Raw genomic sequence first — 13,101 nt, 5'->3', positions numbered from 1 at the left:
AGTTTTCATCTTAAGTTATTTTATACCTATTAACTTATTCAGTTTTCGGCAAAAAAAGTTTTTAATCGTTGATGTTTCTTTTAGACTAACTAATATTTCTTTATGACAAATAAAGCACACGTCATGTTTGATATAACATTGAATTGTGGGATTGTATATAGAAGACGATACATTCAAGAAACATATTATAGTTTATACATAAGTATACACATTTTTATAAAGGGACTTACCTGTATACAGTTCTACCATTTATGGAAGCCCCTAGTTGGTTAATAGCTCCTTTCAATATTGTTCTTAAGCTTTATATTAGATATATTATTCTCTCCGAGGTGGAAGTCGAAACGTCAATAAAATCATTTTTTAAGATAAGCTTATTTCCCAGTTAGAATAAGATCCACGCCATATTGTCAAACACTGAGATTTAATCACAAATAGTAAATAATGGTTACTGCGCAATTCTTTTGTGGAAGAAAATCTCTTTGCAAGTAACATTTCGGCATTAATGATAAAGTTTTTATTTAATAACCACAATTACTACAGAGGGTATTTCTGAAGAATTATTTCTTGTGGTTTAAAATATTTATTTGATTGCAAGAAAATTTCTTGTTCACAAATGTAAATATGGATTAACTAAACATATATTTCCTATACTGCAAAATATTTGTAGTTTTCAATTTAAGAAACAAAAACTTTAGGATAAGAAAATTAAAATGTAACCATTAATGCATTTCTTAGTATTGAAGAAATTATCTGTAAGAAATTATTGAGTTGTGTTTAAAAAACTCGTTTCTTTATATGTGAAGCGGTATGTTTAAGTTAATATGATATGGTAACTTTTAAGAAAGATAGCTCAAAGAAATCAGTGTTTTAGGAGAAAAGAAATTGTTCTCTCGGTGTAGAACAAAAACAAGATAAGTTTAATATGCATAAAAAGGTGAAACAACCAGCTTTTTACAAATAATTTAAACTTAAAGATATTAATCATATTATACTGCATAGTCCCATTAATATGAAATATTTTTTCGGCTAAGATGTTAATACCCTCAGATATCAACGACAGGTATAATATAAATATAGAAAAAATTGCCAATTTCTTAAATTGCTGTTGCTGATTACGAATCTTTGAGAATTTTTATAATCCGACTTCCATATACCGTTTTTTTAAAATTAGATTAATTAATTTGTATGTCGAATACAGTATTAGATCCAATGTTCTAATCCAGACTTTGTTTTAGCTTAATTTGTCTCACAATAAAGTTAGCTTTCTTTCAAAGAAGTTTTTCCCCAGCAATGTCTACATTCCCTATAAGCTAAGGGAAATCGATTTGTCTTATAACTTGATGCCCGTTTTAACTATAGATCTAACAATTGGGACGTCAAAAGTGGAGAAATTGAATTTATCACATAATTCCATTGCCGATATTCGAACCGGTAAGTATTTTTCGCTGGCCAGAAATTTTTATAAGCGGAAAGTGTTGTAATTAATGACCAATTTGTTTTAACCAATCAAATAAAGTAATATATTTTTAAATTAAGTATTCTAAGATGAATAAGGCACCGGAACCAGATGAAATCCCTTCAGAAATACTCAAACTACTGGATGAAAGGGGAATTTCAGCACTACATAAAATATTTAATTTTATTTATGAAACTGGTTGCTATCCTCAACATTGGTTACGCTTTACATGTATTCTCTTACCCAAGGAAGTTAATTCAATAAGATGTGAGGATCACAGACTCATTAGCCTGATGAGTCACACTTTAAAGGTATTCTTACAAATACTACATCAAAGATTATACAAAAAATGTGAATGGGACATCAGTGATTCTCAGTTCGGCTTTAGGCAAGGTTTAGGAACAAGAGAAGCAATAGTAGCAACACAAGTGCTGGTCCAAAATTGTTATGATCAGAGGAAGGACGTGTTCCTATGCTTTTTAGATTACGAAAAAGCATTTGATCATGTCCAACACCACAAGTTAATACAGATTGTCAAGAAACTTGATATAGACCAAAAAGACATAAGATACACTGAAAATTTGTACTGGTATCAAACGACACAATTAAAAATAGACAATTCTATATCGAAATTCATACATATAAACGACAGGGATCTCTGCTTCCCCTATTTTATTTAACAGTTATTCGGAAGATATATTTCCAGAGTATTTGGAAGATGCAGAGATGGGAATCAAAGTGAATGGAATATTGATCAACAACATACGATATGCTGAGGATGGTGTCATAATTTGTGACAACATATTCGATCTTCAACAACTTGTCACTATAATCGGAGAATACAGTAAGCGAATGGTATTAGAGAATAATACCAACAAGACCAAATTCATGATCATCTCCAGAAACTTTGATGCACTTGAAAACTCCACCATAACACTGAATACCAAGACCATTGAAAAAGTAAGCAAATTTAAATACCTGGGAACGTGGTTTTTTGAAAACTGGGCATAGGACAGGGAAGTAAAATGTCGCATTGAGCAAGCTCGACAAGCTTTCGTAAAATTCAGGAAAGTACTGACTTGTTCAGAGTTCGATCTTCAATTGAGACTAGAGGGCTGGACAGTCAAAACGAGGGATACAAACAGATTAGTAGCCTTCGAAATGTGGCTTTATCGCCATTTCCTAAAGATACCATTTATATATATATACTTTTCTGGAAACCAATGATTTACCGGTTACATTAGCAACAAACTTTGTCAAACCACTTTATAAATTAGATTTTGACACGATTTACAAAAAACTAAATATTATATTTCCGAAAAATTCAGGTCACCTAAAATAAATAACATTTTATTGAAATCCATATTGAGTGAAAACACTAATAAAATCATAATCTACACAGACGGCTCTAAACTTAACGATGGAAAGATAGGGTCTGCAGTGTACATTCCTTAAAAAACAAGTCATTTAAAATAAAACTTCATTCGAATTGCTCTATTTACACCGCAGAAGCAGTAGCTATTGGGAAAGCTCTGGATTGGCTGGAGCACGAAAATATACAAGATGCAGTGATTATCTCGGACTCTAAGTCAGTTCTTAGCGGACTTAATAATATTGAATTAAATCGTAAGACATGTGAGCTGATATGTGAAATTAAAAATAAAATTAGAAACAAAGATGTAACATTTATTTGGGCAAAAAGTCACAGCGGGATAAAAGGTAATGAAATAGTAGACGGGCTTGCTAAGAATTCCACGCATTCTGGTATACAAGAATATATTTATACTGTTACGGATCTAACCAAATTTAATAATGAAAAAATAAACTATAACTGGAAAGACAGATGGAAAGTATTGGCGAAAACTTCAAATTATCATTATTATAAGATTCATCCTTACCATCCTTAACAGAATTACCACATATATTCCAATATAAAATATCTAAACGATCAGCTGCAACTATCGTAAGACTAAAAACTAGTCACGGTGCTGTTCCAGCTCACCTGGCTAGGTTTAAAATTATCGAATCAGGAAAGTGCTCATGCGATAATGTTTCCCAGTGTGGTATTAATCACATCCTTTTTGGATGTTTTAAAAATAAAGCGCTTTCAGATATATTTTCTGAAAACCTTGTAAAAAGTAAGGTGCAACTTCCAGTAAACATAACCCATCTATTGTTACTCAATCAGAAATCAATATTTGAACTCGTATGTAATCATCTATACGCTTCCGGATATATATTTAGATTTGTAACAGTCAAGTTTCAGTTCGTAAATATATCTTAATTAATATAACTTAAAATTATATTATATAAACATGCAAAAATCTGTGGCAAATGGACTAGTTTCCATGCCAAACATCACCATCATCATCATCATCATCATCATAAAGATACCATGGACGGCGAAAGTCGCAAATGTAGATGTCCTTAATCAACCAAGAACGTCAACTATTCGAAACCATCAAGAAAAGGAAAACGGCGTATCTGGGTCACATGATGCGAAAGGAAAAATACCAGTTCCTTCAGCTTATAATCCAGGGTAAAATTGAAGGCAAGAGAGGAATAGGACGCGAGAAAAGTCATGGATCCAAAACAGAAGGCAATAGACAGCGATTAACGACATAAAATGTCTGTGGACCGATTCTATAAGATCAACGCGAAACAATTACGTTCGTTATCCGACGGTTTGCTATTCTGTAAGCTCATTCGGGAAGAATCGGAGAAGCAGATCACGAAGCCGATTACAAAGCGAAAGCGATAACTTTTGACTTGCGTTTCGTTTCGCTTTCGATAGTGATTGGTCGATCATTTTCACGTGGTAAACAAGCGCAGGCGCTAAGCAGGTTGTTCGTTGTTGTGTTGATTTCACAAGAATTCTGTGTTCTTTGTTTTGTTGATAATGAATTATGAATTAGTGATGCTCTTACACCACCTTCCCAATCTTCCGTAAGTTCCTGTAGCTCATCAAAAAGGAATCAAACTAGTTCTTTGCTTAAGCGAAAAATATCAATAAACCTTATATCTGTTAAACCAAATGGGTCACTTCCACTTCTATCTCGAAGGAACCTGCTTTCCTCTGGCGTTAACCGCAGATCGCAGATGGTTTCTTCGCTCGAGTTCTTCTTCTCCATATAGAACAAATTGCACCGGCAACATTTTTATTAAAATATAATAAAAATTTAATCAAACTTGTGATTATAAGGTTATATAGGTACGTCATGTAACTCTCTAGTTACTCTTCTTCTTTCTTTACTTCTTCTTTTTTTACTTCCTGCACATATATTTGCAATGTTGCCGTAATTATTTATTCATAGATCGTTTAAACTCGTATATTATCGTATGCCGCTATGATAACGAAGCCAAAGCGAAAACTAACCTTATAGAATATAAACATAAATCAACTTCGCTATCGTTTAGCTTAGCTTTCGCGGTAATAACGAAAATTATAGAATTCGCCTACTGATACACATTGCAAGAAACAGAGAGTCAATGGAAATGTTATCGCTAACATCCATTAGTGGATGTGCATCTGAGAAGAAGAAGAAGATGAACCGCAATAATTTTATTAAAAAACTTATAGGTTAAAATATTGGACGCGTTTCGTCCCAACACGAGCCATCATCAGCAATTACAGGAAACAAAACTGACCAACAAGAAGGTAGTGTGGCGGATCCGTTCAAATATTAAAAGAATTGTGCATTTAATGATAGAAGCGTTTAATTTAGACCACATATACTACACATATAAAGGTTCAAAATTAGATAGGAGGCCATCTCAGATTTTGCCTTTTACAAAAATGACGAGGATTCAAAATGGCGACTATACATATGTGACTAATAGCACGATAACTTTTAAACGAGACTTCAGATTTCAACCAAATTTGGTATATAGGTTCTTTTTTTGATGTAAAAGATCGAGGTCTTGAACCGGAAGAATCGGTTTACCAGAAGTTGTGTTTTTCCTGGTTTTTATGTGAAAATATGTTGTTTTTTTTCAATTATATCACCCTGTATGTATTAATTTTTCAAATAGTTAATACGGCCATTAAAAGAGCGTAAAAATATTTTTTAGAAAATATTTTTTACTTTTTAGTTATGTTAACTGCCATTTATTAAGTGCAAAACGTATCTTCACATGTACCTATATGCGGCAGATTCGTGCAAATATTACAAGAATTATTGTGCATTTAATGGTAGAAGCATGTAATTTGGACCACATATACTACACATATAGAGGTTTAAATTTAGATACGGCCATCTCAGTTTTTGTTCGTTTTACAAAAATGGCGGGCATTCAAAATGGCGACTATACATATGTGACTAATAGCACGATAACTTTTGAACGAGATGTCATATTTCAACCAAATTTGGTATATAGGTTCTTTTTTTGATGAGTAATATCGAGGTCTTGAACCGGAAGAATCGGTTTACCAGAATTTGTGTTTTTACTGTTTTTTTATGTAAAAATTTGTTGTTTCTTTTTCAATTCTATCACCCTGTATATAGTAATTTTTCAAACAGGTGATACCGGCGTTGAAAAGAGCGTAAAAATATTTTTTAGGAAATATTTTGAACTCTTTAGTTTTATTAATTACCATTTAATACATCCATAACGTATCTTCACATGTAGGTACCTATGTGCGGCAGATTCGTGCAAATAATAATATAAGAATTATTGTGCATTTAAAGGTAGAAGCATATAATTTGGACCACACATCCTACACATACAAAGATTCAAATTTAGATATGAGGCCATCTCAGATTTAGTCTTTTACAAAAATGGCGGGCATTCAAAATGAATCTGCCGCCCATAGGTACAAGTGAACATACGTTATGCATTTATTAAATGGTAATTAACACAACTGAAAAGTTCAAAATATTTCCTAAAAAATATATTTACACTCTTTTTAATGGCGTTATTACCTTTTTGAAAAATTTATACATAAAGGGTGAAAGAATTTAAAAAAGCAACATATTATGACATAAAAAAAAACAGAAAAAACACACATTATGGTAAACCGATTCTTCCGGTTCAAGACCTCGATATTATTCATCAAAAAAAGAACCTATATACCAAATTTGGTTGAAATATGACATCTCGTTCAAAAGTTATCGTGCTATTAGTCACATATGTATAGTCGCCATTTTGAATGCCCGCCATTTTTGTAAAAGGAACAAAATCTGAGATGGCCTCGTATCTAAATTTAAACCTTTATATGTGTAGTATATGTGGTCCAAATTATACACTTCTATCATTAAATGCACAATTCTTTCACATATCGGCTGCACTAAGGAGGAAGAATCGATTAATCTCAATTAGATAAAATTCACGTACACAAATGCATTAAATTAAGAATAAGTTAAAAATTCTACGTTCCCTACTATTACAACTACTATTAGTTCCCATTTAACATTTATTTTCCTCCAAATGTTTATTACTTGCAAACAAATATTTGTTTCTACAAAAGTTTTCTTCAAGTTTCTACCATAGTAGCACCTCTAAATAAACAAGAATATCCTGATTATGTATAATAGTATTAATAAACTAATTTATTATTTTACATTTTAGGTGTTATTGGTAACCTTACACGTTTGAAGACACTAGACTTGTCCCATAATAAACTTTATGATCTCGTAAGCGACAAAGGTTTCTTCAAACTGCCTTCGAATATCTCGGAACTTTATTTAGCAAACAACGTTTTATCTGACTTGCCTTGGAGATATCTAAAAAACTCCGCTCAACTATCCTTACTCGATTTAAGAAACAATCGTTTTGAAAGTTTTGTGTCAGATCTGATTCAAATGGTTGAGAAAAATGTCGATGTCTATTTTGAAGGTAAAATTTGAATTTTATTCAATAAATTATGTCGTTAACACTTCTAATTTCCAATCTTTGGAACGAAGAAGGAACGAAAAAGAAGAATAATATAACATGTATAATGCGTATATGCTTGTGATAAGCCTATTTTAATTCCAGTACACATTTCATTTTCGTTTAATTCTATACTTTAATTTTGTATCTCCGATTTGATCAACTAATACAGCTCTTTTTTGCAGGTAATAAACTTCATTGTGATTGCTTTTTGCGACCATTGTCACGATACTTCAGAAGCCAGATATACCTGAAAGAGGTTTATAAAACAATACGATGTGAAACTCCATCATTTTTAAATAATCACACCTTATACGACCTTCCAGAGGAAAGACTTAATTGTCCAATAAATGTAAATACTACGCAACTCATGAAAACGCTACCAGGGGATTATGAGCTATTGTCGGATTTAAGGTTTAGGGAATTATCGCAGTAAGTAGATTTTACATCAATTGTTATAAATCACAAAAATAACATTAAATTATTACAAATATGAATATTAAACTCATCAGGCTTCCGGGTTGATCCGCGTCAATTGCCAGCGAGCTGAGCTCCCCGCATCCTCTCCGATGCCTTCCTCAGTACTTTCGAAGTCTCAGTTTACTGAGCCCCAGACACTACTGTTCACTATTCACTGCACTACTGCTGCTCATGATACAATAACTCTGAAGATATGACATGGATCAGGTGGGCGGGACCTACGTAGCTACGTCACCCTGTGAGTAGAACAGCATTATATTCAGTGTTGCCGTATAGTAAATAGTGTTTATTTTTGTGTTTAAGGTGAATTTTACTTGTAAGTTGTTATACTTTTATTAAAAATATATTCATAGTTATATTTGAATAGTCGTGTGATAATAAATTTATTGAATAAGATAAAAGAACGTAAGTGATAAAACATATAATAAGGCACTTATGGAATAAAATTATTTCTGTCCTTGTTTTAAAAATTTTTAAAAAACGCGTCTATTTTTTTATATAAATGTTTTTTATATAAATTTTTAAACCTAAATTTGAATGTACAGGGTGATTCACGCAAGCCTAATATAGTTCATAAGCTTCATTTTTAATGGAATACCCTATATATTTTTATATTATTAAAAGCTACTCAAACTGATTTCAACGACCCATATCATGTATGGTGTATTATGAATAATACAGCTTGAAATTTTGAAATTATAGGTAGTGTATGGATTGTGTCCTTATTTTAGAAAATAATAAAACACGCTAGGATATGTCAACTTTTAAATTCAAATTTGCTCTGTTTAAATATAAATTTAAATATACGGGGTGATTCACACAAGTCTACCATAGTCCATAATCTTTAATTGTAATGAGACACCCTGTATATTTTTATGTTTTTGGAATTTGCTAAATAACCTCATCACAAAAGAATGTATTATATAGGACCAATTATGATTAATACAAGATGAAATTTTAAAATTATATAGGTATAATTTTCGTCAAGATATTGAATACCTACATAAAACTTTTAAATTATCTAATAATTTATCATACTTTAAATAATAGTACTATTTTTAAACTTGGCTAAATAAAGTATAAAGTAAAAATACATTTTTTAAAATAAGTATAAAGAAGATTTATTTTTTTTGTTTGTATTTAATGTCTTGACGGAATTTATGAATAATTTCAAAATTTCACCTTTTCAAAATTTCACCTTGTATTATTCATAACGGACCCTACACAATACATTTTTTTGAGATAAAGTTGTATAGTAGCTTCTAAGCACATACAAATATACAAGGGGATTCATTAAAACGAAAGATCATGGAATATGCAGTACTTGCGTGAATCACCCTGTAAATTTAAATCTATGTTTGTAAAGCGCCCATTTAAATTTAAAAGTTGATCTGTTCTAGAATTTTTTAAAATAAGGACACAAACAATTTTATTCCATGAGTGGATTCCATCCTTAATAATTTCAAAATTTCACCCTGTATGATTCATATTTCACCCTACATGATATCAGGTTAGTTGAAAGTTAGTTGAAATCAGGTTGTTAAGCAGCTTTTAAAATATAAAAATATACAGGGTGCTCTATTAAAAATAAAGCTTATAGACTCTGTTTGATTGCATGAATCACCCTGTACATTTAAATTTATGTTTAAAAAGTGCAGATTTTATTTTAAAAGTCGACGGGTATCAGCATTTTTTATAATGTTTCAAAACACGAACAGAAATAATTTTATTCCATAAGTGCCTTCCACATTGTATAATTAGACCTATCTTGCCTAAAAATAAAAAAATCATGTTTCTAATTGATTTCTATTATTAGAATATGTTCTCAATAATTATATTTAATCTTACTAAACAAAACAGCACTTATAGAAAGTTTCACAACTGATATTAAAAGCTAAAATCCCCAAATCATAATGGCAATGCATTCGAAATTTAAAGGGTCTACTCACAACGTGACGTCATGCACAACCTTAACGAAATTAGGAACGCTCCGTATCGTATATTGTGTTATTGTATCATGACTGCTGCTAGGGACGGCGGAGGGTTCATTTTTACCGTCGAAGAAGTGGTTTACTGACATGGAGCTTGGGTGGGGGTTGGCGCGAAGATTTTTGACGGCGGAATTTGGATTAGTAGGTGAACGGCCGATGTTTTCTCTAGGGGGGTCTACATGTTGAAGACAACCGGGTGGGGTCATCTATTTTGTTTAGAAAATTTGGCCGTTTTTTTATCTCTATGGCTTCTCGGATTATTCTTGGTTTATAGAAGATGGTGGGAGCTATGGTTTTGAAGTTTTCAAAATCAATTTTGTGACCTGTATGAAAATGGTGCTGCCTAGACCGGAACTGTGAACAGAAATGGAATGTTCTAAACTCCTATTTTGGATTCTACGAATGGTTTGGCTTATGTAAAAACAGCTAAGGGGGAAGTATGCACAAGGAATTTTGTAAACTCTGCACTCTAAATATATTTATTTCGTGGACACGACCAGTCGACAGGATATTAAATATTCCAAGAGATATATTGTGGCCCTTGAAGAAGGCACCCATCCGGTTAAAGGTGGATCTAGCTTCGCCGATGCGCGCTCTTTTCTCCTGGATGTTGATTCATTCTTCATTTGTTATGGCGCCGAGGTAGTTGTAGTACGCCACTCTTCCTAGTGGGGTTTCTTCTTCTTGATGTGCTTATCCGTGATGAATGTTGGTGATCAACATGGCAATCTTTACCTTATATGCCGCAGCGCGGAAAAGTTGCACAGATGTTGTGTTGAACCAGCTTCCCAGGCAACCAAGCGACGTCAATAACGTCGAGGAAACGTCAGTTTTTGGTTGAATATATACACGTGTTTGAATACTACGTCATATAAACGTCTTTTGTAGGTGATTTTAAATACGTAAGATTAATGACGTTTAAAAACGTTTAAACAAACGTTTTCTTCAGACAGCCTAAGTCTCACGTCACAAAATTGGGAGGAGCTTATTGACTTTGACTCCAAACGATTTCGTTTATAACATAACGTTAAGTGGTCATAAAAATTTTTTCATTTATTGTTTTCATGCTTTGTTTGGTACAATAAGACGTTTCATTTAGATATTTAGTTGAAGAAACGTCTTAATTAAGAGATTTTTATTCGTTTTGCTCAGGTGAGTTAGCTTAATGCTTTAATTCTTCTTGCAAACTTTTGAGGTTATCTTTTTGGTGCTTATTTTCTGTTAATGAACTAATTATGTGTTACCGAGGCTAATTAAATTATTTTTAGCCTTCTAAGATTGCTTAAAGTGAAGTGAAGAAAAATGATGCTTATGCACTACTGTATACAGATATTCCCAACAATGAGTTGTTCATGATTCTTTTTGATTTAATGTACAACGTTAAATTAAGATATTATGCTGGATAATTTGTTAATAAAATTATTTATTTACATGGTGTTTCAGTTCTGATACAGTAAGTAGGTATATAAAAAAGTGAAAATTCTATATAGGTATGTTGCATTGAGAGTATTGTAATTCTATGTATTTTAGAGAGTCTTTCATTTGTTTTTACTTTTAGCCTGTGAGCTAAATTTTAAACAGTTAAATGGAAAAATTGAAATACCAACAATGCTCATACAAATAATTATTATGTATTTTTAAAACTATAAAATGAAAAATAAATCTAAAAAACTACCTAAAAACTACGTTTTTGATATCACGTATTTAAAACGTGATAAAAATGACGTCAATTGTGGTGGGAAAAATTCACGTGACTTTCGACGTCGAAAAAACGTGATAAACTGACGTGGTTTGGTGATAATTACGACGTCTTTTCAACGTTTTGTAAACGTTATTTGGTTGCCTGGGATCTGAGGTTCTCCAACCAGGATGTTTTTCTTCTTCCTGGATCCCGTTTTCAAAATATTTTTCCTTGCAGAATAGCTTGTATAGTGGGGTTTGGTTGACGTAAATTCACTTTCTATTATCTTTTTCTTGTTAATCATTAATATCTGTTACTTTTTAGCAAAAATGGAATTTTCAAAATAAAATGGCGCGTCATGAAACAAACCGATATAGCAGATACAGAAATTTTTGTTAAGGATTTAAAAAATTCCGACAATCTGGTATACAGAAGAACCGTTCCTTATTTTAAACGGATACTGGAAATAGATTCTAACACGGGTTTTAAGAAAAAAATAAGTGATGGTAAAGGGTACCAAATATGTTTGTTGGCCAAAGATAGTAAGGACGAGGTCAAGAATTTTTACGGTGAACAGTGTAAAGATTTGTCCATGACGTTCTCCGGAGGATATTCGATGTTGAGTTCTATTAGTGTTATGTATTATTTGTTGTTTGTATACTTTGTTAAATTTTTATTATAGTTTATAAAGTAATATAATTTTTAAAATATAACGTTGATGTTTTTCTGCATTGTTCTGGTATGGTTTATAATTGAGAAACAACCAGTTAATGAGAGAGGTTTTTAAAAGATTTAGATTTTATTAAAATTCCAAAGAAGTTTTGGATCTTCTTTATGTGCCTTGTTCGTTCCGAAAGTTTGCAATCAACATGGCTATTACAACTTTGTTTACGGCAGATTTGAATAGTTCGACAGATGACAATCTGAAATTGCCGCAAGTTTTGGAGCCACGAGTCTCTCCTCCTCCCTGGACCCCTTCTGCTGTCTATTTTCCCTTGCATGAAAGTATTCCAACTATCTTTTCATTATAGTTATTGCTACCTCTCTTTCTTTACCTATCCGGCGTAGTACAAGGTCACGTGCTTGGTCCAGGATATACGTAATATACGTCGGTAAGCTCATATTTCGAAGGACTCTACTTTTTTCATCAATGTTGCGGTCATTGTCCACGCCTCCATTCCATATATTAAAATCAGGGATACATAACATTTCAGAAGTCGGATTTTGAGAGGTAGGGTAACGCTGTTAGAGGTCTAAATTTGCTTCATTCTAGTGAACGACGCTCTCGCTTTTTCCATTCTAAAAGGGTACGAACATGCCGAAGATACATTTATGAGCGCGGTGTAGGTCGCGATCACGGTCGAGGTTTACATCGATGACGGGCAGAACATACCGAAGGAACCTTCCTTTCAGTGTTCTTTGCGGTTTCCATATAACCAAAGCTTATCGCAACCTGATTACAACAAGAAATGAATAAATACACCAGCCGTATCTCCGGCCAATGTCACGTAGTTTAAAAACCACCAATAAACTTTAATTTACCACGAGATCAGCAGCTCGATCGCTATGTAAAACAAACTATTTTGTTTTGGCATCGACTTCGTTGAAAACCGCTATGATAG

The 13,101-nt window shown here is 32.5% G+C and overlaps 1 protein-coding gene across 1 annotated transcript in view; it reads left to right on the top strand.

Moving 5' to 3' along the window:
* LOC126880088 (chaoptin) overlaps positions 1-12,192 on the top strand; it is a 60,907-nt gene extending 48,715 nt beyond the window's left edge. Inside the window, exons 11-14 of the mRNA XM_050643758.1 lie at positions 1,236-1,431; positions 7,025-7,291; positions 7,513-7,759; positions 11,804-12,192. Of these exons, the coding sequence (XP_050499715.1) occupies positions 1,236-1,431; positions 7,025-7,291; positions 7,513-7,759; positions 11,804-12,161 (1,068 nt within the window). The 3' untranslated portion in view covers positions 12,162-12,192. The remainder of the gene's footprint in view (positions 1-1,235; positions 1,432-7,024; positions 7,292-7,512; positions 7,760-11,803) is intronic.
* Positions 12,193-13,101: the final 909 nt, after the last annotated feature.

The sequence above is a fragment of the Diabrotica virgifera genome, chromosome 2 (assembly GCF_917563875.1).
Source record: "Diabrotica virgifera virgifera chromosome 2, PGI_DIABVI_V3a".
Taxonomy (NCBI): domain Eukaryota; kingdom Metazoa; phylum Arthropoda; class Insecta; order Coleoptera; family Chrysomelidae; genus Diabrotica; species Diabrotica virgifera.
This window is presented reverse-complemented; position numbering and strand designations above follow the sequence as displayed.